The sequence below is a fragment of the Mus caroli genome, chromosome 1, assembly GCF_900094665.2.
Source record: "Mus caroli chromosome 1, CAROLI_EIJ_v1.1, whole genome shotgun sequence".
NCBI lineage: Eukaryota > Metazoa > Chordata > Mammalia > Rodentia > Muridae > Mus > Mus caroli.
The window spans coordinates 142,229,271-142,257,228 of NC_034570.1; the positions used below are offsets into that span (position 1 = coordinate 142,229,271).

Genomic DNA, 27,958 nt, shown 5'->3' on the forward strand with positions numbered 1-27,958 from the left:
TTCTCTAGCTCCTCCATTGGGGGCCCTGTGATCCATCCAATAGCTGACCGTGAGCATCCACTTCTGTGTTTGCTAGGCCCCGGCATAGTCTCACGAGAGACAGCTATATCAGGGTCCTTTCAGCAAAATCTTGCTAGTGTATGCAATGAGGAAGCTGAAGTTTTAAAAGTACTTATAAAACTTCATCTTCCTAAATAGACTAATACCTAATACTTTAGGTATCATAAATGTAATTTCACTCCATGGGGAGAACGTGTTAAAATGAGTGTTGTGGTTTGCTCTTAGCATACCATTACTCAGGAGACTGAGGCAGGAGAATAAGTTGAGCATCCATCCCAAGGACTGTCTGCTGCATCATACAGAGCCTTAGTCTCCTGTAGAAGGCCCCCTCTTCTCTCTTTGCCATCAGTACTACTTACTAGCACAAAGTTGGTGCCAAGCTGGATTCCACTCCCAACACACAGGCACACGTACACACACACACACACACACACACACAATGTTCTACCAATTATCTATTTGGCAAAGGAGTACACATCTAATAACTTCACTAAATGATGCAAATAGTTTATGTGCTCCCATAGACAGATAAAAACACATACATTCTCTAAGCACAAAGCTTATAGTCACAAATAACTTTCTGCTTAGATAAAAGTCCAATAACCACAAGGAGAATTTAATTATTTAATACAACCACTAATCTAATATGTCACCAATAAAGTCTAAGCAATCACATCACAAAACAAGAGTTATATTCAGTGAACATGCATTAATAATCTATACAACTTAACATTACCCCAGAAAAGGAATTGGATATAAAAGTTCGTATAATTTTTGGTGGTTTTCAAATCTTATGGCACAGATTACCAAAAAAACTGTAAAAACAGATTTCAAATATTTTCAGTAAAATGGTAAAAAATTGAATAAGCCTTTAAGTTTTCATAGTCGGCTCAAGATTAAAGCATCAAGCTGGCCCCAATCTGTCTAAACTGACAGATAAATAGTTAAAATGACTGACACTTTAGTTACAATGGTACCGGAAGTCTCTTCCTTCTATCAAAACCCCTTTGGGTTCAATTTTTCAATGCAAACATGTCTTTGTAAATACTGTGAGAATAGAAACTTGGAGACATATGTAGCATCGGGACAGAAATGAAATCTAAGACATTAAGTCTGACTGGTCAGCAGAAAGTCTTGTGGTTCCCAGACTACCAACACTTTCTCAGTACAAAACTACGAGTGTCTGCATGGCTACCCAGCTGGCTGACACTCTTCTACAGAACGGTCCCATTCTCTATCAATGCACTGTTCACACTCCATTAGCCTGTTTCTACAGAGTGTAGTTTAGCAGAGCACTAAATTTATAAACACATGGTAACTCAAAATGCAAAGAACTCTTCAAACAAAACCTTTCTTTTCTATTTTTAACTCTCCGTGTCATGTTATTCTTGAATTAATAAGAAAGGAAATGAGGGGAAGCTTTGAACATATCTTGTACTTTTCATCAAGGCTAAAGTGCAAAATATCTCCATAATCTCTGGTATTTTAATAGAGAAAAGCATCAAACATACATAATAAAGGAACAGTAAACTCTCAAATGTACAGAGGAATACATATATTTTCACCAACTTAAACTTCTCTTTCTTCAGTGAAATCTGTAAATGAACCACGTTCTCAAAGAACTTTATTCGACTTTTCCCCATGACCTGAAATTCTAAACTTATAGTGAAAACACATGACAAAAACAAAACATTGCATGACAATGGACACCAAGTTCATAAAGAACCTCCTTTAAATGAGATACTATGTAAGAAAATACCATGAAAATAATAATCCTATGAGAATTGTTTTAAGCACAGTAAATTTGAGCCTTGGTCTTCATGAAGATACTACAGTTTGTATAGAAAACTATAAATATACAAGACTTCAAGGGGAAAAAGTCAGAATACATATTGTCTAACATTCTTTAAGCTAAAAAACTTTTGAAAGGGGAAAAGATGGCTGATGGCCAACTGAATCTTAAGCCAGGCAGAATCCCAGTACTTGGGCAGGAGTATTACTCCAAAGTCAAGGCCAGCCTGTTCTACTCAGCAAGTTCCACGCTAGCCAGGGCTTTATAATAATGAGATACTGTCTGAAAATATCAAAAACTGGAAGGAAAAAATAAAGAATACAGAACTACAAAAAACTCCTAGGTCAAAGTATCCTCCCCAAAGGAACCCCATTTTCTGTAAGCACATGACTTAGAGCGTCTCTGACGGGAGTGGGGAGCACTGACTTACAGAGTCCTTTCCAGAAAGTATTGTCTTTAAATTAAGGAGACATTAATCTAATAGTGTAAACAAGTCTGGCTCAGAAAGAAAACTGAACATATCCCAGGTCTGTCCATGAAAGTAACAATGGTGCATCTTTAATAGTAAAGGATAGACTATAAAAAGTTCAGTCTTAGAATTGACTTTTAAAAGCTCATTTGTGCTCCTTGGTGGGTGCATAATAAAGTTCCATGGGTTTGTTCACTTTCCAGTATTTCTCACTGACCAATTCCAAAGAAAAGGAGCCATTTAAAACCTAAAACAAAAAGAGAGGCAAGATTATGAAAATGCATGGTGGTCAGTAACAGTGAGACTAAATAAACAAAAGGCCACAGGAGGAGCCCGTGCACAGCAGGATAAAGGGCATCACAGAGCCATTAATCTGCTGCTTTGCTTCGTGGGCCTCAGGGCTCCTGCTCCTACCAGACCCACCCAGACCACTAGCCAAGGAGCTCAACAGGCGGTGACAAGTACTCACAGTGAACTGGCCACTGGCTGTGGCTATGTAAATGGTGTACTGTTTCTCACTGGCTGTATCCAGGTTCATCTGGTTGGATTCTCCTTTGCTTCGAAGTTCTTCTAAAGCTAACCTCACAGCCAGATACTTGGATAAGTGATCAACAGTGGCATTGCCTGAAGTCTTTATGTATCTAAAAGAATAATGCAGCGAACATTTCATTTGTAGAGTATGTGAAGTTCCTAAATCATGGAGCCAAAAACTATATAAAACATGTCTGTTCCAATTATTGAAAATAAATAGAAATTAACTGCTCTATAATAAGCAAAGGCAGGTCATGAAAACTCACATTCTATAATACATGGTACAAAGCAACAAAAATCAAACCAATAAACAATGTACTTAAAAAAATTAGCAAACCTTTTAACCTTAATTACCAGAAAAATTACTGCAAAGACAGGAGTATTAAGAATAAGAGCAAATTGTTTAAGAATTAACATTTCTGCTGGGCATGGTGGCTCACGCCTTTAATCCCTGTACTGGAGAGGCAGAGTTCAAAGTCAGCCTAATCTATAGAGTGAGTTCCAGGACAGCCATAGCCTCACAAAGAAACCTGTCTTGAAAAGCTCCCTCACCCAAGGAAGAATTAACATTTCTGGTTTTGAAAACTGAAGCTGAACAGAGAAGTACTAATCTTAGGTTGTTTGTAAGCATGGCAGACTACTCAATCACTCATCCAACAAATATCTGATGTTTAGCTGCACTCCTGACAGGCACGACAGACAGGTGTGGAAGTTCACCCTTGCCAGTATGAAATTCATCACCTGTGAGGTTTGCTCCTCTGTGAAGAGCAACTTTTCATGGAAAGGAGGGAGGGAGGGAGGGAGGGAGGGAGGGAGGGAGGGAGGGAAAACAAACAAGTAATCTAGGCAGTAGTTAGTACATTCAGACTGAATTCTAAAGCTAGGATGCAAGTACTGACTTCATTTCATACACAGACCGTTCTCTGAAACCTTGTGCAACCATGTGACCTGGAAGCAGCTCCTACACTTACCTTGTCTGTGCACTGTCATCCTTTTCCATAAGAGTTGGATGGGGCCTGAAGACTAACTCAATCTCACTGGCACCGTCCATGACTGGATCAATCGCCACTGCTGCATTGTTGTTATCAAGTTCAAGCCCAGAGTCATCAGAGGTTTTGGTCCGTTTGTTACTAGGGCCCGCTTCCTGGTTGCTGTGTGTGGATGCGTTACTACAGTGGGAGCTGTCACCATTATCTTCTGCTCCACTGCCATTTTCTATCTGCTGCTTTTTGCCTCGCTGTAATCTAATTAAGGGGAAAAGAATAAAGTTTATTTTATCTTTAAGGCAACAAACTTGAAACCATTTTGTTTGTTTTTAACTGTTATTTTATGTGCACAGGTATTTGTGCCTATAGTACATCATGTGTATGTAGTGCCTGAGAGACCAGAAGAGAGTGCTGGATTCCCAGAGAATGGAGTTACACACAGTTGTGAGCTGCCATGTGAGCTGGGAATTGAACTTAGGTCCTCTGGAAGAGCAACCACTGAGCCATCTCTCCAGCCCAGAACTTAAAAAAAAAAAGTGTAAGAGAGAAAACTTGACGAGTAAATTTGGTGAAATACATTGTCACTGATTCCCACATGTCCTTCAGAGATCTAGAAGGCTCATCTTGGGAGGCAGAAGCAGCTACGTGCTGCAAGGTAAAGGCAGGCCTGATCTACAAAGCAAATTCCAGGATAGCCAGGGTTAGAGACTCTCTCTCAAAAATAAAATTTAAAAGTATTCACTTGGTAATTATTGAACTAACAAAGACTAAAAGACTAATGGACAAACACTATGGGACCTCACTTCTCTGAGATGTCAATTAGAAGGCAGGTAGTCAGCAGGAGCCAGGAGAAGAGTGAGACAGGAGTAGCAAGCTCTACTTAGATATGAGTTCCTGTTTCACAAAATGAAAAAATTCTGCAAGTTGGTCAGGAAACTATTAAACATAAGTAAGCTAAATAAACTCTATTACTACTTACAGTGTTAACATACTTTGTTAGATATTTACTGTAATTTTAAAACACAGAAAGGCCCACATAAAGGAAAAACAACCAAAAGACGAATTCAATGTTCAATGGCAACACTGGACCATGTGAAGCTGAAGCAAAGCTAAGGCGACAGATTATGATGTCAGCAATTAAAGAGTAACGTTCAGGTAAGAGTCAGGAAGTCACATCTAAGCAGTCACATCTAAGCAGGATGCACTGTCCTGTGGCAGGGTTTTACAATTAGCATATGAAGAGCAATAAACAAATTAAAATTGGCTCACCCTTGTAATCTCAGGACTCGGGGAACCCGGGCAAGAGGGTCACCACACACTTGAAGCCAGTCTGTACTCTACAGTGAGTTCTAGGCATGCAGGACTATATGACAAGATGCTACCTCATGGAAGAACAGAGATGGGAAGGGGGAATTATAAATACCTAATGACTAAAGTACATAAAACATATCTATAGCCGGGAGGTGGTGGCGCATGCCTTTAATCCCAGCACTTGGGAGGCAGAGGCAGGCAGATTTCTGAGTTCGAGGCCAGCCTGGTCTAAAAATTGAGTTCCAGGACAGCCAGGGTTATACAGAGAAACCCTGTCTCGAAAAACCAAAAAACCAAACCAAAACAAAAACCTATCTATATGAAAGTATTTGAAAAAGTCCAGGTGGAATGTAGACTCCAAAGCCAGTAGATACAGATGTCAGAAAATAAGTGCTGTGGAAGAAAAATAGGCAGGAGGGACAGGAATGGAGTGCTAGACTAACAACAGACTCAAAGAAGTGAGCACCATCTGAGACAGAGGTGCGGAAAGAATGAACACACACAAATGCTCTCAAAGGCAGAAGCTAAGCTAAGCTAAGCTGCAGTGTAGTTCCCAGCCATGAGCCTGTCACACAGACAGGCCACTCAGACAGCAGGGTAAATAAGGGTGCTTGTGGTCACCCAACAATCCAGGTTCCACCTGATGGAAGCAAAGAACTGATGCCCACAAGCTGTCCTCTAATCTTCATACGTGGGTTAGACAAGACAGAAACTGTCTACAGAAGTATTTCACCAAGGATAACTGCATTTCTCATGAGACTAAACAACTGTTAAGTCCTTACAACTCAAGGTTGTGCTATACTCTAAAAAGAAGTACACTCGACATTTAACACTGTATCTTACTTTCAGAAATACAGTTGTAATTCACAAATGGAACTCATCTTTTAACCTTCATGGTGGAGAGGGTTTTGGCCACTGTACTTCAAAATCACTCAGAACCTAAGAACCAACTACTTGATCTGTTCTGAGCCCTGAAGCCCTGAGATAAAAAACCTTGTCAAGACATCCTGCTATTGAGTCTTGTGACAGCCATTAAACGAGTGGGCCTTTTACTTATTTGGAAAATTATGATTATCCCTGAAAACTGACTAGCCTGGGAGATAAAAAAAAAAAAAAAGCAGGGAAACAGAATAGCAGTAAGCCTGGTTCTGATAAAGCCTTCACTGATATGCTAATTCTGAAACACTTTTTAACTGTCCAGGAGAGGCCAGCTATACACACCTATAATCCCAACATTCGGGGGGCAGGAGCAAGCCAATCCCTGGGCATTCAAAACTAGCCTGGTTTCCAGAGCAAGCTTGAGGCCCTGTCTCAAATATAAAGTATGATCTCTGAGCTATTGAAGAGGAAGTAAATTCAGTCTTAAAATTCAGCAGTCCAGCCTAGGTACGCGTGGATGGTAATTAAAGCCTGAAATTAGATAACGCCATCTGTAGACTAGCTATTGTACTAAAAGTGGGACAAGTAATGATGCTGGCAACACTCCACTTGTAAGAATTAGAGAAATAAAAATTTAATAAGTTAACTTTGAAATAATGGCTTAGAACAACAAAAAGGAACTAGCAGACTCTCCTGAAATCCAGGCAAGAAAACTGTTAAAAGAGGAAAGAGAAACAAATTGCACTAAGTGCAGCTAGGTATACAATGAAGTCTTCAACCCACTCACCATCACACTCTGACCCCTCGCTCGCTCGCTCGCTCGCTCGCTCATGTACCTGTTCATGGCCTGTATCTTCAGCCCCTCCTCGATGCTGTGGCTGAGAGCTTGCTGATTGTTGTGCTTGTTGATCCTCGCTAAGACCCTCTCTTGATGCGCTTCATACTCATCACGACTGGGATAAATCTTGCTGATGAGTGCATCAAAGTTTGGGTCTGGCCTTAGTGATCTTTTAGAAACCAGTTTTTTCCGACAAGTAGGGCATTCTTTGTTGCTAAATAAAAGAAGAAAATGTAAACATGACAGTATTGTGCTAAAAATAAAAATATCTAATTTCTAAATAGTTATTTTTACTATCACAAAAATGTAAAACGGTTAACTAAACTCTCCTTGAAAATCTGATCAACAAGACAATCATAATTTCAGAAACCGCAGCTGATACCACTTGTGAGGGTAGGGGGGTGAGGAGAGACGTGGAGACGCCTTAGAACAGCTCACCCTGTAATCTCAGCACTTGGAAGGCTGAAGTAGGAGACGGCATAGAAACCCAAGGCAAGTGAGAAACACATGGCAAGTTCCAGACTAGCCTAGATACAATCTAAGAAAGAACCTGTCTTAAAACAAAGAGAGAAAAGGAAAAGGCCCTCCAATAGTTAAAACCTAGACTCTACACCTTTTAGGAAGGGCTCCAGTTCTGAAATACTTAGAGGCAACATGTTTCTCAGGCTCCAGAAAGCAGTGCTGGGCTGCAGTCTAAGGATCTAGTAATAACTCATTCCAACATACCCACTTCTAAGGGCTGTGATAATACAATCCGCACAAAACCGATGTAAACACTCCTTTGTCGTCATGGTGTTCTTTAACATATCCAAACAAATTGGGCACATTAATTCACTGTGTAGACTTCTAGGTGAAACCACAATTTCCAGGCCATCTGTTATTGCCTCCTGTAAAAGAGTGACAATCTTTTATTATTATTGACAAATTCAAACATTGCCAATGACTGAAGATCATAAAAACAAACATCTATGTGCCAATCACCCAAGTCGCCATGTTCAGCTCATAGCCAATGCTCTCCTAGCTAAACTATTTCTCCAGACTCTTGACCCTGCATTATTTAAATGCCCTTAATGGTAAAAGGGCTGTCTCTGGGAGACACACAGGAGAGACTATTAGTAGGCAGTCAGCCTGCCTGCTTTATGTGGTGCTGGGACTGACCCATGGCTTTTGATGTTAGTCACTCTTACTGTGTTACAACCCTAGCCCAGAATTAGAAAACATTTTGAGGAATAGCATGAGTTACTTAACCTGTAAAAAATATTTTTAATTTTCAAGATTGAAGAATTCTTAGGGTTTGGTTAGGCCTAACTTCGCACTAATTAAGTTACAATTAAGTACTATGACCAGGACTACTAAGGACTGCAACCTGCATTATAAGCCTTTTCCTCCCCTAAACTGCTTTTGGTTAGGTTATTTTATAACAGAAACAGAAATGAAATGCAGGACCCCAGCTTTCCGTAACGTAAGCATCTGGGAGGCAGAGGCTTGATGATGGAAAGGTTCAAGGGTGTCCTCGGCTTTAACAGAGTGAGTTTGAGGACGCACTGGGAAATGAAATTGTCTCAAAATTGTTTAATTCCATGAAAGCATCAAAGTTTTAAAAGTTTAAAATATCATTTAAAAATCACCTTTGAACTTCATAAAGTCTAATTCTACAGAGAACTTTTACTTTAAAACAATGGTCAAGCAAACATGAAGATAAGCTCTAAGTTACTAAGGTTGCTTACCTAATTTCTAAAAGGTAAAGCCTTTGGGTGAAATCAGACTTTATCCATCTCTCCTAGTTCTCCTATCTAGTTTAAAAAGTACTAATAATCCCCGATATTTCCCGTTTCTCAGACTCTAGTTGGCACCTCTGCACGTCCAATCTAAGGGAAAACGGACAATGAATAGTTTTAAGCCTCAAGCCTGCCATTCCCTGGAGTCTCAGCACGCCCACCTTCTCACAACAGTGTCTGCCCCGTCCACGCCTGCTCCACTCGCCCCATCATTTCTTAATACTGCAAAGGAGGTTTTCCCTTTATTCAAGTTCTCATGCATGTAATTTTATGAATATTGAGTTGTTTGGTCTCTAAATATTTTGCAGGCTAAGACCACATTAGGTTTATTCAGTATTGTTTCCCTGACGCCTAACAGAGGCTATGAGTTTATAAAACTTCTCTGTATAATTAGACTTTTTGAGATTCAAAGGTGATTGTTAAATGATATATTTTAAAATATTAAAAGTTAGATGCTTTCATGGAATTAAAGAGAGAATGTAACTTTGCTGAAAGAATGAAGTGTCAGCCAAACAGGACGCAGGACTGCTGTTATGCAAGTTTACTATCACTGCTAAGTTCTCTGTAAGTCCTCCTTTTCTACAAAGATTACCCCAGGTTATGTAGGCCTATCTCCCTAAATTACAGCAGTATGTATTATATTACCTGAGGTGTTCGTTGTAACTCATACAAACTGAGTTCCCATGTTTTGCTTAATGGTTGAGTTCCATTTGTCTGCACAGCCTGAGACATTTCTAGGAATAAAAAGAAGACCAAGTTTTAGTATTTGAAAAGGAAATGCAATGGTTCACAGGCCATGATGGAGAGAACCAACAACTGCTTTACTGGAGCTCTCAAAGGGAAAAGGAAAACAGGAACAAATGCGTATTTAAAGAGACCACTCTGGTTCCTAACTGCCCTGTTATGCACTGCTATTCTGCATGTCCATGACAGACTGACACAGTTCTGTAACCAGAAGCCAGAGTAAACCCTTCTGCTTCACTTTCTCAGATATTTAGGCCACAGTGACACAACTAACTAAAACGGCAAGTTGATACCAGGGAATCAGGGCCACTGCATCAATAAAACCTGATAAAGAGGATTACATAGCATCTTGGAACTGGTTTGTGGGAAAATTTTGGAAAAGTTTAGAGAAACTAGCTAGGAAAAGTTTACAACAGTATAAGCAGAATTTCATGGGTGAATCTGGTAGGAACTCAAAAGTTCCCAAGGAATGCAGAGAGCCAAAGCAGAGCTCACAAAGGTTCAGGTTAAGAGAGCACTCATGTCACACGCGGAAGGACACTGTCTACTACAATGTCTATGTGTTTAAATTATTAAAGGCAAAACTTAACAGGGACAAACTAATTAGTTTGGCAGGGAAAATTTCAAGACACAACACCATTCAGCATCTGTTATTGCTGGCCATTTTTATTTTTTAGCTGAGTTTAAAATGACAGAAGCCAGGGTAGAGCAAAAAGATTCACTTGCCCTGAAATAAGAAAAGTATAGACAAGGATGTGTGCATGAGCCAGGCTGCTGGTGCTCACCTGCAATTCCAGAAAGCAGAAGGGACTGTAAATTTAGAGCCAGAGAAATAATTCACAGTTGTTAGCCACTAGGCCTGACAGGCTGAGTTCAATCTCTGAGACATATGATGGAAAGAGAAGAGGACTCTGAGAATCTGCCACAGCAGCAGAAGGGCATATAAAAACAGAATAGATCCAAAACTAAAACTAAAAAGAAAGAAAAAAAAAGGGTTACTCTGGTGGCCTTGGTGACGCACACCTTTAATCCCAGCACTGGGAGGGCAGAGGCAGAGACAGAGGCAGGTAGATGGATCTCCCCAGCTTAGTCTACAGATTTGAGTTCTGAGTTCCAAGCCAGCCAGAGTGACAGTGAGACTCAAAAAGAAAGGAAAGGAAAAAAAAGGAAAAGAAAGGAAAGGGGGGAAAAGGAAATGGGAATGGCCGGAATGGGCAAATAACAAAATCAAATTAGCCTACTCTATGCATCAAGACCTGCAGAGGTGAAGTGGGAAGGCCAAAAACAGCACCACAGTCCTCTACCCCTGCATGGTGTATGACTGAGGGTCGAGAGCGCTCCTGAAATAAAAGTCCTCTTGCAATTTGCATCAAGACCGTTTCTCGTGAGTGATTTGGTGTCACCTCTCCTCAGTCAAAACGTGGGGAGTCCTCACGATGTGGGTCTTTCAACGGCACTTTATAACGAATATTTTCTAATTCAATCAAATCTGTACTGGTCCCCCATATGACAAATATCTACAAAGCTCTCTCGGGATGCCTATTCAGTTCCCTGGAGAAAGGGAAATGAAATGGCGAATGGAGGAACAGGGTAGTTAAGAAAGAATGAATGAATTTGAATTCGGGGAGCTTTATTAAGGCTTTTGCAAAGACAACCATCCCGGTACACAAACTCCAGAGATGGCCAAGGATCTACGGGGCTATTTTAAAAATAAATAAATTAAAAAAAAATATATATATATATATAAAAACAAAAAACTTCCCAGCATCTCCTCTCAGGCCACTTAAGTTGACAACCAACATTAGCCATCAATTCTTCCCTCAGGATATCAAGAAATCACATCCTAATTGATTACTGGAAAACAGGTAGAATGCAAAATAAAGAAAGTACTTTATACTCTGGAGATAGTGGGGGTATGATTCTTTTCCTACTGTAACTGGAAAAACTAGCCATTGGCAAAAAACACGTCCCCCTTCTGTGACATCACTGATAGGCATTACCTGAATAAGCAAAAGTAACTCGCCTAGGAATTAGGTAAGAGCACAAGCAATTCTCTGTAGGGTGGCTGGGAGGTTGAAAATCATCCAAGGCAGAGGACCTTTGACAAGCACACGAGGAATTAGTGATAACAATGTGTGTGTGTGTGGGGGGGAGGTGTTTCTGAGCCTGACAATCCCACAACCATTGAGACTACTGCTGTTACCACAACGACCGTGTTGATATGCACCACTTTAACTGTTCTAGAAACTGTAGAAAGACATCCCTAAGGTTTTTTAATCTCTGAAATATTTTATCAAATGAAGAAACTGGGTACCAAAAAGGCTAAGAAGCTCAGAAAAAAGAAAGATTTAATAATAAACAGAAATGCTTTTGTTTTGCATAGTCAGGGATTTCTGAGGGGAAAAAAAAATCTTTGTCCTTAACAACAACAACTCTCTAGAGATGAAATTCCAGACTACACATGTTTGAGGGGTTATAATTCCTAAGCCTTGTCTAATTTTCTTGCCTATAAACGCTCACTACATTCGAAAGATTAAGAACTCATTCTGGGCTGGGCAGTGGTGGCGCACGCCTATATCCCCAGCACTTGGGAGGCAGAGGCAGGCAGATTTCTGAGTTCGAGGCCAGCCTGGTCTACAAAGTGAGTTCCAAGACAGCAAGGACTGCATGGAGAAACCCTGTCTCAAAATAACCAAAAACAAAAAACAAAACAAAAAAAAGAACTCATTCTGTTTCCAATGAGATACTGTTTACATTAGAGATCAAAGCCATTTGCCCTTTTATTAGGGAAGGAAATGGACCTGGTTCTCTGTATACAGAATTGTCAATTCTTACTGCATTGCTCTGGGGAGAAGATTTGGGACAAAGGAAACTAACTGAGCATTGCTGCAATAATTAACCTGCTTCCACTCCAGAAGTCTCGTATCTACTTTCAAGGGAGTATAAACATATATATGAAGTTTGTCATTCCATAAATACAGAATGCGGTTGCTACTATTCTTTAATTCGGGCATTAAATGCAGTACCAGATTTTTGAAAATACTATGTTTTTCAGAACAAATGTATATTAAGTAGTTGAGTATAGATAGAATTATATAGGTATAAGGACTTAGGGGCCTGAGAGGCAGGAGGATTTTGAGTACAAAGCTGGACTGGGCTACAGAGTTAAGTTCAAAGCAGCCTAAGTAAATGAATGAGAAGGCCTCGATACATAAGAAGATAGGGGGAAAGCTGCACATCAGAGAACCAGCCCAGCACGCGCAGGGCCCTGGGGGGCGGGGGTGGGGGGTGGGGACAGGAGACATAGACACAACACAGTAAATACAAAATTATATTAAAAATTATGTTTCATGTGTCTCCTTAGAACAGAGGCCCTCAATCTGTGGGTCATTGACCCTTTGGAGTCCACAGGGGTTGCCTAAGACCATTAGAAAACACATTATGGGGGCTGGCGAGATGGCTCAGTGGTTAAGAGCGCCAACTGTTCTTCCAAAGGTCCCAAGTTCAAATCCCAGCAACCACATGGTGGCTCACAACCATCCGTAACAAAATCTGACTCCTTCTTCTGGAGTGTCTGAAGACAGCTACAGTGTACTTACATATAATAAATAAATAAATCTTAAAAAAAAAGAAAGAAAACACATTATGATTAATAACAGTAGCAAATTACAGTTATGAAGTAGCAATGAAAATAATTTTATGGTTGGGTGTCACTACAACATGAGGAACTGTATTTAAAGGGTCGCTGCAGCATTAGAAAGGTTGAGAACTAAGAATTTCACATTAAAAACTAGTGGAAAGTTAGGTTCGTATTTATTCAATTACATCATGAGTTAACTTTGTGGCTAGTTGAGGAACCAAACCACTATTATCATTTTTCTACATACTCATTTTTTAAAGACTTATTTTATATATGTCACTGTCTTCAGACACACCAGAAGAGGGCATCAGATCCCATTACAGATGGTTGTGAGCCACCATGTGGTTGCTGAGAACTGAACTCGGGACCTCTGGTAGTCAGTGCTCTTAACTGCTGAGCCATCTCTCCAGTCCTCTACATATTCATTTTATAATACCAGGCAAACAGAAAAATATACAGGCTCCATATAATGGCATTTATATCCTATCACAAGTCAAAATTCTTACACTGAGGGTGTAAAAAAGCCTCAGACAAATCTACAGAAGTAGAATTTCACATGAAGCCCAAGAGCACAATTCACTTGAAAAAAATAAAAACAGAAACTATGAATTTCCTACTCAGCCCCTTAAGGGCCTAATACTCTAGAATCCTGTCAGGGCAGCACACTTGTTCTCAAGATCTTACAAGGAAACGTGAATGTACAAACAGAAACTAATCTCGAGTAAGGACAGTGAACTTGTAGGGATGTCCTTACGGCAGGAAAGGTGAGAGAGCTAGAAGGCACTGTACCTACCTCACCTGGCCTCCCAGCTCTCACAAACCTAGTTTGTGGTGGCACAGAGGAACTTCTCAATGTCTGACGTACACACACCCTCCTTAAGTGTTTGGTATCAAGGATGGAACCCAGGGTCTTTCACATACTCGGCAAATATTCAAGTATTCTCTGTCATAGCCACATCCACAGCTTTGAAAAGGGATCTATAGGGATAAACGTTTACAGGGTCATTGGCAAAGTTTAATGAGATATTCATATGAAGGGCCCAGCACATTACTACAACCAAAAGATATAATCTATTCTATGTATTTCAGTTTTAAGTATTAGATCTTTGCCCTCTGACATGTAAAAGACCAGGACAAATGATTTTCCTAACTCATCAAGACTTCACATTAAACCTCCATCAAAAAGAGTAATTTATTTTTCACACACACACACATATATAAGCTTTGGTGATGTGACCTGTGATTTGTAAAAACACACTGAAGAGCTCAGGACATGGCTCACATGCCAAAAATGCTTAATATTCATGAAATCCAGGGCTCAATTACCCCGCACTATATAAATCAAATATGTGGACCCACACCAAGACCCCCAGCTCTAAGAAAAGAGGATCGAACAAGGTCATTCTTGAGCTCCATGGGAAATTGTAGTCTTGCCTGGGCTTTATCAGACTCTGTCCATAAATATTGGGAAAAAAGTGTCATAGCAGATGTATCCACCTTGTACAGTAACAGCCGTATGTGGCTTAATACTAAATGTAACTCTTAGAAAGTTAAAAGGGAGCAGAAATGCACTAGAGACAGTTACAGCTCCTGGTTCACATCTCAGATTCTCTCTAATAGAAGCACTTGGCCCTAGGATTATTCCTTCAACTCCCAAACTCAGTCTTTGAACTGGAATAATACAGGATCCATGGGCAGTGGGCTAACAGCACTGAGAACCAGATGGCCTTCATCCTTTAGTTAAATTCTGAGTAAACCAGTCTGAAGGGGGACCCCAACACTAGTTAGATGTATAATAGAGAACTCAGTTCGGAGGTAAGAGCCTCAAGTACTTTATTTCTACACCAAAGGTCAAAGAAATCATATAAAATTGCAGAGGTGCAGGCAAGAGGTGACATGAGAATACACAGACACAAAGGAGTTTCTAAAGTGAATAAGGTGTGTGTGTGTGTGTGTGTGTGTGTGTGTGTGTAAATAAAGTATTTTTTAAAAAGAAAAAAATGTAGCTCATTCTGAGCTACCTTATCAGCAGTTCTGTGTCTGTGAATGTTTACCAGGTGCTTTCATTATATAAACTGTGAAATCTACGTACAGCATCTGAAATAAACCACAGCCTAATAAGAAATCACACGTCCTTTAAAATGGACTGGATCTGGGTAAATGAGGTTACTAGAAATGCTCATTTATACTTTGAAGAATAACTGCTATATTATTATTTTCTAGCTTTCGAAACACATTACTGTACATCTATTGCTTCAAAATAACATGATTTATTTTCTCAGGGCTGAAAGCCAGGAGTTCTGCTTCAGTTCTACAAACCAAGGTGTTAGCAGGCTTTTCCCTTCTCACTTAGGACACTGTCACCTACAAAATTCACACTGGTGAACTGCAGAACTGAGTTACTTTTCATCTGTTTAAATCTATGATTTTGTTTTCTAGTTAGTGGCTCACATTTGTATCTATCTTGGGTTGCAGAAAGCACATGGTGAGCGGAGGGGCTCTATGGAAGTATCTGTTACCTACTGAAACTTTGGACAAATGCATTCCTTGTGTGTAAAAGGGCCACATCTCTTGGTGGTCTGCTCTTACAGGAGCATGTGCTGACATTTCAGGCCCACCTGAATAATTCAGTATAACCTCCCCATTTCACAATTATGAATGTAATTATACGTGCAAAGGCCCTCCTTCTGAGTGAGATAACCTTCAGAGACTGTGATGTGGATATATTTTAGAGACCATTTTTCAGCCATCACACATCTGTCAAAAGTAACACACCAATGATATAATTCCCCACAAATAGCACATAAAACTATGCAGCATATTAGTTTTCTAGCTTTGTATCGTGAAATAGATACCAGGAATTATCATTTCTACTTTATCCCATTTCCCTTCATTAGCTTAAGATATGCTCACTAAGCCACTACAAAACAAAACAGAGCTTTCTCTACTTTTAACAGGACATTCATCATTTTTATTCCATAGTTAGTATTCTTTCTGAATAGAGCAAAATAAAGGTCACTTCAAATCTACCCTCCCGCCGGGCGTGGTGGCACACGCCTTTAATCCCAGCACTGGGGAGGCAGAGGCAGGAGGATTTCTGAGTTCGAGGCCAGCCTGGTCTACAGAGGGAGTTCCAGGACAGCCAGGGCTATAGTATGCCACATGTAAATGAGCAAACAATTTCTCCCTTTATTAAAGCAATGCTTACTTACAGGAGAGAGAGGTTAGATTTTAGAAATGTACTCAAACCAGGGGAAAATAAGAAATTTAGAGTAGGTAACCCAAACTGCCATCTTTACCCTGCCTGAAGGCAGAACCTGCCACCTCACACGCACCACTTTCAGCACTGCCATCTGAAGCTGTGTCTGTAAACAGGGCGCCCACCAACCTCTGTGAGCTCCCAGAGACACAAGGAAGGCGCTCTTCCTTTTCAGTTGAAAAGCTTATTGCACAAAACATCTGAACACTCACCTAAATTACTGTGTTAGCTAGTACTTTTTAAAGAGTATCATTCATTTTTAATTGAATATTTCTTTTGTGTATTATAGATCACAGAGAAGAAACTATTCCGATTGACTTTCCAAATCTTTATCACCCAGCATTAACTTTGTGAATATCAGAAGACCCTTGAATGTTTTTCAGACTCTCCACAACTAAGTTAGCTGTTAAAAGGAAAACAAATATTTTAAAGACATAACTAACATACACAGTAGTACTCTGCACACAGTATAGTACTACACTCCGACCAACAGTCTCCCATCTCCTCTAATGCTAAGCCTATACACAAAGATACTTTATTGATGGCTCCATCTTTCTCTTTGGTTTCAGGATATAGTTATCAAAGTCCTGCAGTGGTCAGTCCTAGTGATCTCAGCGCCAATCTGATTTTATTATTAAATATAAATACACTGTAGCTGACTTTAGATGCACCAGAAGAGGGCATCAGATCTCATTATGCATGGTTGAGAGCTACCATGTGGTTGCTGGGATTTGAACTCAGGACCTTCAGAAGAGCAGTCAGTGCTCTTACCCACTGAGCCATCTCACCAGCCCGAGTCTGATTTTCTTCCCGTTCCTTTGCCTAACAGTCTTAACATAGCAGATCCATAGTAAAAACATTACTAGAGGCTTTCACTGTGACAGGAGATGACAGCCTCCAACAGTCTACTTACCGTCTAATGGACAGACAACCCCAATATATGCTTTCACACAACTTGATAATCATTATGAGGGCACAAAGACATAGTCCAATAAAAAAGTCAGACAAGGCTCCCTGGAGGAAAGGACTGACTCCTCCCTGGAGAAGGGTAACTAAGTAATTCCCTGAGGAGAGAAGGCCAGGACAAGAACAAGCAAGAGCAGCACTCAGTGCATTCACTGAGTCACGCACGAGCTCAGCCTGACTGTGCACTACTGCCACCCCAGTGCTTGGGAGGCCACACTTACCTCAGAGACAGAAAAAAGAAAGAAAATCGGGGCAGGAGAGTAGCAGGTAGTCAAACTACAAATGTACACTAGAGCCCTGGAAGGGAGGCTACATGTGAGAAAGATCTGTTTGGCACAGTAATGTGGTTAGACTGGCAAAAAACAACAATGAAAACACCCGGCAAAGAGAGAGGACAGTTTAAGAAAGGTAAGAATCCTAATTAAAACACCCATGCACTAACATTCAAGGGACAAGATGTGGCTGCATTAGAGATATTAGAAGTAACAACCAAATAGGTAGAACATAACTAAAAAGGGAGGGGGAATTACATACCATTATAGGAAATGAGTTAGAAAAACAGTAAAGAGCCCCCAAACTTGTGACTGCATAGGTGCTGATGCTAAGGAGTAAAACAGGAAATGGTATTTTTATCATTTCTATTCTAAACACATTAGTGGATGTTCTAAGACAAGTAAACAAAAACAAACACAAACCAAGAAGAAAAGAAATAAGACACCCAAAGCAGACATTCTACTGTTCAGATGCTGTCATCTGATATGAGCAAAATTGAAAATTCCACAGAACGGAAAAAAACTAAGCCAGTAAAATCAGTTGATTAGAAATTTAACATAAGTCGGACAGTGGTGGTGCACGCCTTTAATCCCAGCACTTGGGAGGCAGAGGCAGGTGTTCGAGGCCAGCCTGGTCTACACAGTGAGTTCCAGGACAGCCAGGGCTACACAACCCTCTCTCAGCTCCCACCCCACTGAGAGAGAGAGAGAGAGAGAGAGAGAGAGAGAGAGAGAGAGAGAGAGAGAGAGAGATCCAACACATTAAGAATGTCATAAAAGAGGAATAAAACAATTCCAAGAGGGTGAGCATCCACATATGCACGCAATCCCTCACTCCTAGAGCACTTGCCAAGAATATAAGCACAGAAAAGTAATAGTTGTATACCACAAACCTATATTCTAGTCAACAGTAAAACACATACACAAAGGTACAAGACATCCGAGACATTTTAATGCACGGGTACATTGATGTTCACACAGTAGCAAAAATTAATTATCCAATGACCCATTTCTTGGTACTATTCTCTGGAATAGATTTAAGCGACAGTAACAAAACTCTGTACATTCAAAACAACTTTTTAAAAAAGTAAAGCCAACACAGCTACTGTAATCACAACACTCCAGAGGCAGTTAGACTGTAAAGCTCAAGAGCAGCTTGATAAATAGTAGCTCTAGGTTAGCCAGAGTTAAGCAGCAAAGCCCGTTTCAAAACGCTAAAGAGCCAGGCATGGCCTGGGCCTTTAATCCCAGCACTCAGGAGGCAGAGAGGCCTGTGAGTTCAAGGCCAACCCGGTCTTACATATCAAGTTCCAAACTAGCCGCAGGGGCATAGTGAGACCCTGTCTCAAAAATGTAAAAGAAAGTCAATGAATGAAAAGGCAGCATGTATTTATAGACTAAAAAAGTTAAGATTTTAAAGAAAATAATACAACTCAAACTAAGTCAATGCAATCTTTCTGCTCTGGCAAAGGACCTAGTTCCCAGAACCCAGACCAGGCAGATCACAAGCTCTTGTACCACCAGGTCCAAGGGATCTGACACCACTGGCTTCAGAGGGCACATGCAGTCAGGCTCACAACATACACATGAATCAATACAATAACAAATCTAAAAACAGTGACAGTAATCACAAAGCCCACCTCAAGAAAACATTTGCAAAGTTATTTGGTAAGGGATTAATTAGTATCTAGAATACATTCAAGAACTCAGACTAGAACAAAATGAATAGCTCTATTTTTTAAAAGGCAAAGAACTTATGCACAGACATTTCTCCAAAGATTAAAAAATAAGCAGACAAAAACGAGGGGTTCACTATCACTAATCATTAGACAAAAGCTAATAAAAACTATGGCTCTCCCTTCCCCCAACTCCTTCCTCAAAGCAGTGAAGACCTCTCTAGTTTTCTACCTCTATTTATTACTCAGCTTTGTAAAACACTGCTGCCACAAGGTGGAGACAATCTGATAACAGGAATATTGGTCACTGAAAACAGAGCAAGGATAAGCTTTCCATGCTAATGTAAGCCCAGCTTCTAAGTTCTAGGGTGAACTAAGGCTAATCACTTTAGCTGAAGATCAAGTTTCCTTATTATAGATTTATATTAAATAGCCTTAAAAGCATTCTTTAATGCTCTAAGGAACAGTATTTGCCTCAGTCTCCTTAGCTAAGATAGCTACCTTTAACAACTTCTTTCAACTTGAATACCCTAACCATTACCTGCCATCTTTTCTTTCTAAAGCAAGCGGAAAGGCAGCAAATAACACATTAATCTATGCACAGAAGACAGGCATAGTAGCTCACACCCTGTAAAACAAGTGCAAGGAGGTAGGACCAGGAGGATCAGGAGTTCAAGAGCAGCCTTAGCCACATGTGGTGTTCAAGGTCAACCTGGGCTAAGTAAAATATGTATCCATACAGCATTAAGTCATAACCAAGGCTTTCTTGCATTTTCACCTTAAAGAAAATAATTATTCTATACTCTTCCATGTTCGTGTACACTTACATTTAAAGCAGTGAGTTAGCCATAGGTTTTACCTGAATTGGTATCCTTAGTGCTACAGACCTTATAGGGTTCTTGGTTTTTTGTTCCTGTGCAATTTGGAGGGGTTTTTGCCTAACTTGACCAGAACCATCCAATTCTGTTTAATTCACTTCGTATGTCTATCCTTTTGACCAGTCACACTCTTTACCCTGATACTCTACCTCCTAGTTCTCATCTGCCAGTAAGACCTCGTTATCTCTTCAAAAATCAAAACAAGCTATTGATCCAGTCCAGCATACCACATGTCATAGCAAGAAAAACTGGCATTCCAAAGCTATGATTTCTTGGGAAGAGGAATGTGCATTAAGGGGCTATGGATATAGCTCAGTTGGTAGACTTCTTGCCGAGCACACCCAAAGCCCTGACTTTAATCCCCAGAACTGCGTAAAGTTGGGAGTAGCAATACCAGTAACCATAGGTAGGCGATATCCAGATCCACCAAGTAAAAATATAACAAGGAAGAAAAATATACTGTCCTGTTTCTGGACATGGTATAGATTGTTGAAGAATTGTATTTGTGTCAAAAGATTAACCTAAGCCAAGCATAGTGGTGCACACTACTGGGGGATGGCTTTGTGTATTAAGATGCTGATCACTGTGCCCAGAGGTCTGGCTGCAGTCAGAATGTTGGCATTGCCAAGCATCTCCTGTCTCAAAGTTGTGTAAAGATTGTTTCCCAGAACCTAGAGGATGGGCAGGAGAGGAGGTGGAACTTCCCACCGCAATGAGAGGGTTTCTGGTGAGGACCAGAGTGAGAGAGATTCACACTGAGGACTGGCCATGAGCAGGTCACCAGGCAAGATGAGGACAGATGAGGCAGGAGCAGCCAAGACAAAAGTAACATGGCAAGTCATGGGACTAGTGGCTGGGTAACAGGCAGCCTAATCAGATTAGACTGTGGTTAGAAAAGAGTATCTGCCCAGCTATAGTGCTGAAGCTTATAATCAATATAAAGTCTCCATATCTTCATTTGGGAGCAACAACAGTAGAAAAGCCCCTGAATTTACTTCTAAAACACACCTTTAGTCCCAGCACTTGGGAGGCAGAAGTACATAGACCTCTGAGTTCAAGACCAGCCCAGTCTACTGGGAGTTCCGGGACAGCCAGGGCTACACAGAAAAGCCAATAACAACAATAGAGTAACCTAGAAGATATTTCAATTTTAAAAACTAAGAGGGAAAAAACCCTTTTGGAAAGCAGCTAGTAATTAAAATTTACTGATAAAAAAGTCATATTCTTTAAGACCATAATATCAGTCTAGGGAATAATGCCCTTAGGAGTTTGAGTCAAGAGAATTTAATGTTTTGAAGCTAGCATGGGCTACAGGCAATTGGTATAGGTAATATTTACAACACTTACTGCTTTTTACAAAATCCTAGAGTCTCTTGAAGTAAACACTATTCTTGCCTTCATTTAATAAATTTAGCTTAATAAATAATGGAATATTTAATAAGGAACCTGGAGCAATGTAAAAGGCTCATCTCACCAGAAAAAATAAGAAATTTTATAAAGAAGATAAAATGATGTAGAAATAACGCTTTTAAAGCAAGAAGCTCCAATATTGTGTACGTGTGTGTATTTATTTGTGATGCCTACTAAAGCAAAGCCCTGTATAATGCACTATGCATGTGTTGGTGTGTATTGGTGGTACTGCTGCAGGGGACAGAACAAACTTGGCAAACGACTTGCATCCTTGGCTTCTTTCCTCCTTTTTTGGCTCAGGATCTTACTAGGTAGGTCAGGCCTTAGGTCTTAGTATCGTTACAAATCTTCCATTGGGTCAGCTGAGCGGGCATACAGACACATGAATGCAATCATACTCAGATCGGCCAAGATCTGCTTGTAATTGGAGGAAGACCTAGAAACCAAGTCTCTCCCCCACCATCTTTTTATAAGTGCTGGCTGGCGACTGAGCCTAGGGCATCATCTCATTCATGCAAAGGAGGCTAGCATTACCCCAGAGCTGTATAATATACTCCTAACCCTGCAAACCAAGTCTCTACCTCCACCTCTGAAATTCCTATTACATACACTACCCTTTCTGTGATATATAGTAAGCCTTCTAGAAGACATTTGGCTGAGTTCCAAGACAGCCCTCATTCGCTGAATTAAATTCTGCATAGAAAATAGTGTAAATAATGAGAGTTCAATGCAATTACTGGCATGGAGACATATATCCTTTTAAAAAGTAAATAATTGAGTTCTAAATCAATATGTTCTCTGGTGGAGAAAACAGGCAGAAAGTCAAAGCAAAGCACTCTATAGAATCTATACATTTCACAATGGCTAACTGGGTAACAGTCATCAATACAATAAGGGAAGAGAGGAGAGTTGATAAAATGTCAAAAACAAATGAGGAATTTGTTTTCCAGAAATAACATCAATTAAGAAGAAGGTAAGAAGCCCGGCGTGGTGGCGCCGGCCTTTAATCCTAGCACTTGGGAGGCAGAGGCAGGTGGATTTCTGAGTTCGAGGCCAGCCTGGTCTACAAAGTGAGTTCCAGGACAGCCAGAGCTACACAGAGAAACCCTGTCTGGAACTCCCCCCCCCTCCCCCGCACACACACAAAAAAAAACAAAAACAAAAACAAAAAAAAGGAGAAGGAGGAGGAGGAGGAGGAGGAGGAGGAGGTGGAGGTGGAGGTGGTGGTGGTGGTAAGAGCCTAGACAGAAGTGGGGGAAAGCTGGAGAGCAGTGAACTGAATTGAGGACTCTGACAGAGGTGTGGGAGAGGCAGGCCACTGAGTCTGGCCACACTCCAGTGAGTATATAGATAACACAAAGTGGACTTTTCTTAAAGTCTTGTTTTAATTTTTACCTTCTTTGGGGGAGGTCACAAAGGGAGAAGACATGGAAGGCCTGGGAAGTGCCTATGATGGATGCATGATGGGAAACTCCCAGAGAATCAATAAAAGTATTATCATTGCTACTGGTTCTGAAATACAGCTAATCAGAAGTCTAAAGCTGCTTTTTATCACATGCTGGTGCTCTAACCACTTCACTTAACCAAAGAGACTTGCGACATCCAGAAAAACTAACCTCCCAACTACTTTTGAATGACCTTGGAAGGAAAAAACAAAACAAAACAAAGTACCCAAACATCTATATACACAGAACTAATTTCAGTACAAGGAAAGAGTTTTTATAATTTGGATGAATGAGACACAAAAATACTTAACACTGTGATAAAATTGAGATAGCTCATAAAAACAGCTTTCACAGGAAATGGACAGAAAATAAAAGTGGCTTCAATCAGAACCTAAGATAAAAATACTACTAGGCATTAAGCTTAGCTCAGAGACAAACAGTAAGTTGGCTGCTATGTCCTTTGGGCTTCCAAATCACACCATTCATCTGCTGTTACTGCATTTAACACACCATTCGTGTCATGTAGTTCATGTCATGCCCACTGAAACTAAACTTCTTTACGACAGAGCCCTTTAATGTAGTTTTCTAATTCTATGTCCTAACAAAATGGTCTGGCACACAGATATAAAAGAATGTTTTTTGGGAAGGGAAAGGACATGGTTCCTATTAAATGTATCGTATTTTATCAAGTACCACTTGTGCAGGTCTTTATTCACTGTCTCAATTCTAACACCACCCTCCTAAAATAGTCCATGATGACAGAATAAATCATTCACCCAGATCTCATGATTCCTGTCAGTGGGGTTTGTTAGTAAAATGGAATTTGGAAACAGGAAAATGGGCCTTCTGGGTTGCTGTTAAGTTGAAACTCTAAGTCAGTCCCCGGCTGAGGGGGCAGTGACTGGCTCTAGTCGCCAGCTTCTTTGGGTATTCCCAGAACCGGTCATCACCTGTCCTATAAACTAGCAGCTGACCTCTACACCACCTAAAACCAGCTGCATGGACCCTCTTCTTAGAACTCAGAACTACTAACATTTCCTCTTCGCCTTTATGTCCAACCGATTTCCTAATGCCTCCTGCACGACAGAAGAGGGCATCAGGTCCCATCAGAAGATGGTTGTGAACCACCATGTAGTCGATGGGAACTGAACTCAGGACTTCTGAAATGGTCTTAACCTCTGAGTCTTCACTAGGACTTAATACATTGCTAAACAGTCTGTGTACCACCTGCATGCAGTGCCCACAGAAACCAGAAGAGGGCATCACATCTGCTAGGATTGGAGCTACACCTTGTGGGTCTGGGAATCAAACTGAAACCAATGCTCCCCATCTCTCCAGACCTGGCAAATCTGACTCCTCTCTTCAGAGATTATCTTGCTACTTCAATAAATGAGGTTATTTTATAAAATCTATCTAATGAACACTAATTTGAAATCAATCTTTTGTTTCTGTTAAGATGAAGCACAAAAGCTACTGAACTTTTTGGTCTGTTGTTCAAACTGGCCCAGAAATGCCCCATAACCATAGTTCAAGGAAAGAAATTGCAATCTGTTTCAACACTAACACAGAATTTAGGTTACTTGAAAGTGATTTTCTTCAGTGCTGGGGACTAAGTCCGGGTCCCTGCACACTGAGCACAACTCCTACTACTAAACTATGCTCTCAACATAATCTTCACACGTTACACACTGACTTTGAATTCTAACTTCATTGAAAAAAAAAAAAAAAAAAAGACCCCACTAGGCTGGGCAGGATAACACAAGCCTTTACTCCTAAAACTTAGGAGGCGAACGAAGGCAACTGGATCTCTAGGAGTTCCAGGCAAGCCAGGACTACATAGTGAGACCCTGTCTCAAATAAATAAATAAATGAATAAATAAATAAATAAATAACTCCACTCACTTCACTCTACAAATAAGCAACTCATCTGCTTAAAGTAATCGATAGAAATTCTTAAGACTTTTAAAATCTGCCGTTACTTACTTAGCGTGCCTTCACTAGACATTTCAATCTGAAGTTAACTTTTAAAGTAACTTTTCACTATTAGAGTAAATGGCAGTTATACTGAAGCAATTCAACCTCAGAGGTGTGAAGGCAAGCAACAGGCATTTTTCTTGGAATTGCTGGTAGCACACTGCAGCTCAGCTCAATATGACACACTAGCAGCCTCATCCACGAGTCCACTTCAGCTGCCAAATGCCCACAAAGCTTTAAAAAAGAATTAAGTACATGGCCAACTCTTTTGGAGTTTTTCTACTCAGGCCAAAACTGGTCCCATGGGCCACCCACCTTCTTAGCATCTACAATCAGGTACTCATTATGATTACCTAGCTAGCTCCTGACACACTAAAGCTAATTTCTAATTAAACACTATGGGTCTCATTACAAATTCAAAGTATCTATGTGAAATCACAACTTATATTTCTACTCCACACACCCACAGAGGAAATACCGAAGACTCACAGAATCAGGTCCAGAGTGTTCAACCTTTGGGGGGAGTATGTTGTGGGGTGGGGGTGGGGGGTTGAGTCTCTATGTAGTTCCAAGCTGGCCTAGAACTCGGAAACTGCCTCTGCCTCTCAAGTGCTGGAATTAAAGGCAGGTGCCACCACATCCAGCTGACACTGTGACAAGACACTGTCATCTACAGACATGCTGCTGGGTGCCATTCTTAGCTATCCTGGAACCTATGTGGCCAAGGCAGGAGGTTGGGCAGTCCTGACATCAAAAACCTAAGATCAGTAATAGACTAATGAAATTCCAAACATGACTTAAGTCTACATTTCCGTGTACTCTACCTGGGCACTGTCTTAAATGAGCCATAGAGAAAACAAAACTAAATAAATAACAAAGCCCACTAAATTTCCAGTATTTTGCATGTCTGTATTGTCTGTTACACTATTTGTTCTAACTGAAAGCTTTCTGTGCAGCACATTAGAGGACTATTATCTTATTTTCCAAATATAAAGGCTATCATAAAGTCTCCTTTTAGAGGCTTGGATTTTGCCTTGTCTGTGCTTGTGAGACAGTCTCATAGTCCACTCTGCTCTTTGTGTAGCCCAGAATGGCCTGTCTCTACTCCTAAAGCTAAGTCAGAGCTATGTGTCTAAAGTCTCCAACTTAAGAGTTCATCTGAACTACTGTCGTGTCCCTTCCACAGGAGGGATTTAGAGAAATAAGTAAACTTGGAAAAAGTAAAAACCCATATTTGGTATGATACCTAACAACTGGAGTGTTACATATTTATCAGTTATTTTACTTAAATAGTAGATTAGATGTTACCATCAAGTCTTTAAAAAAGGATACCTGTTGATTGTGGCAAGTAGAGATTTTAGAGGGCAAAGAGGTATATTCCGGAGTAATATTGTTGCCGCTTAAGTTCTTTATAAATCAGAGGTTAAAAGTTCAACTTAAGACACAAAATGTAAGACAGCTGTGTTGAATGTCTATAATCTTGTCACCAGGGAAGCTGAGACAGGAGGATACTTAAACTCAGTATGGAGTATGAGGCCAGCTTGCCTGGACAATACTGAATGGGTCGCTGGCAAAAGTAAATAAATAAAAATAAAATAAATCTCAAAATACTGAATGGGTCGCTTGCAAAAGTAAATAAATAAAAATAAAATAAATCTCAAAACCCGACATTTGCTTTATTAAAATATTCAACAATTACAAATAGATACCAATTCCACTAAGTACTCCAGTTGATTATCTCGAAACTATCAAAAAATAACTGAATGCAAATGACTTATGGTACTTTTAATTAAAATATGGCTTAAATTACTTGACACTATGCCTTCCTTTTTTTATTTCAAAAGAAATAACCGCATACCAAATACTTAAAAGCCTATCTAAGCTTTTTCACACACTGTGTAGAAAAAGTCTGACATTTCCACAACAAGTCACAAGGCATACAAACTTCCGACAGCTTCTTTAAAAAGACACCCAACGGGGCTTCGGGGACATGAATCGGTAATCTGTTTCGGTGGGCAAAAGCAAAGAAATGAACCCCAAAGTTTCCAAGACCGATTTTTCTTTTTTAAACCAACAACAGTATCTCTGAGAGTATGAAGGCGACTTCTGAGGCGAGGAAACGATTCTAACAAGGGCCGGGACTCGGGAGCCGACAGGCAGAGGGAGGGGACCAAGGATTTCGGCAAACACAGCCCGGGGTCAAAACGCGAAGCAGCTCGAACCCACGGAGTCGCCCCCTCCCCCAACACCGCCTCCAGGGTGAGCCCGTGGCTCGCGGAGGCGGCAACAGATACTCCGGGGCAGGCGGCGGCTCTCCAGGAATGTGGGGCCGAGAGGGGATCCCGAGCCCACCCCGGTGCCAGGTCCCAAAGGAGAGCAGTCCGCCCGGAGCGCCCCTCCCCGCCCCCACGGCGCCGACCTCCCGGCCCCGCGAGCGAGCCCAGGGCTAAGTTCTCCCAGCGCTCCGGAGCCGCCCTCGAGGCCCCGGCCGCCGTAAGCCCAGGGCCGCGCGGGTGCGCTTCCCCGGAAGGGCTCCGGACGCTTCGCCAGCCCGGTGCTCACGGGCCGCGAACAATGAGCCCTCCCGGGCGGGCCGCGAGCGGCGGAGCGAACGGCCGGGGGCGGCGGCGCCATCGCCTCACGGCCCCTCGCGGCCGCGGACACACACACACACACACACCCCCAGCCCCGCCGCCGCTCGGGCCGCGGCCCGTCCCCGGTGCCCCTGCCCCAGCCCGCCGCCCTCGCAGACGTCGCCATCCCCCTCCCTGCCTGGCTCACCGGCTCCTGCCCCAGCCCGGGGGTGCGCTGGCCGTGGCCGGAGCGAGACTCGAGAATCAACCGCCGGCGCCGCCGCACAATATGGCGAGTCTCGGCTTCCGCAATGGAGCTCGGGAAATACAACAGGGGCCGCTCAATATTCATGAGAGACTGGGGAGGGGGGAGCCGGCTCGGCCGGAGCTGCGGGGAGGGCGGGAAGGAGCGAGCGAGCGAGCGAGCGAGGAGGCGGAGGCGCGGGACGCGGACGTGCACCGCGCAGGGAGGCCCCT

At 41.4% G+C, this 27,958-nt stretch overlaps 1 protein-coding gene across 2 annotated transcripts; it reads right to left on the bottom strand.

The window, feature by feature from the left end:
* Positions 1-215: 215 nt before the first annotated feature.
* Rnf2 (ring finger protein 2) lies at positions 216-27,958 on the bottom strand. 2 transcript variants are annotated; one of them, XM_029479479.1, is made up of 7 exons: positions 13,822-14,150; positions 9,290-9,378; positions 7,593-7,753; positions 6,865-7,080; positions 3,824-4,096; positions 2,791-2,962; positions 216-2,568 (listed from the first exon to the last, which is right to left on the bottom strand). In XM_029479479.1, exons 2-7 carry the CDS (start codon positions 9,374-9,376, stop codon positions 2,467-2,469), a joined length of 1,011 nt encoding a protein of 336 aa, XP_029335339.1. In that variant the 5' UTR covers positions 9,377-9,378; positions 13,822-14,150; the 3' UTR covers positions 216-2,466. The 2 variants fall into 2 exon arrangements, with proteins under 2 accessions (XP_029335339.1, XP_021028395.1); XM_021172736.2 differs by lacking the exon at positions 13,822-14,150 and adding an exon at positions 27,690-27,958 and having other exon boundaries at positions 1,528-2,568.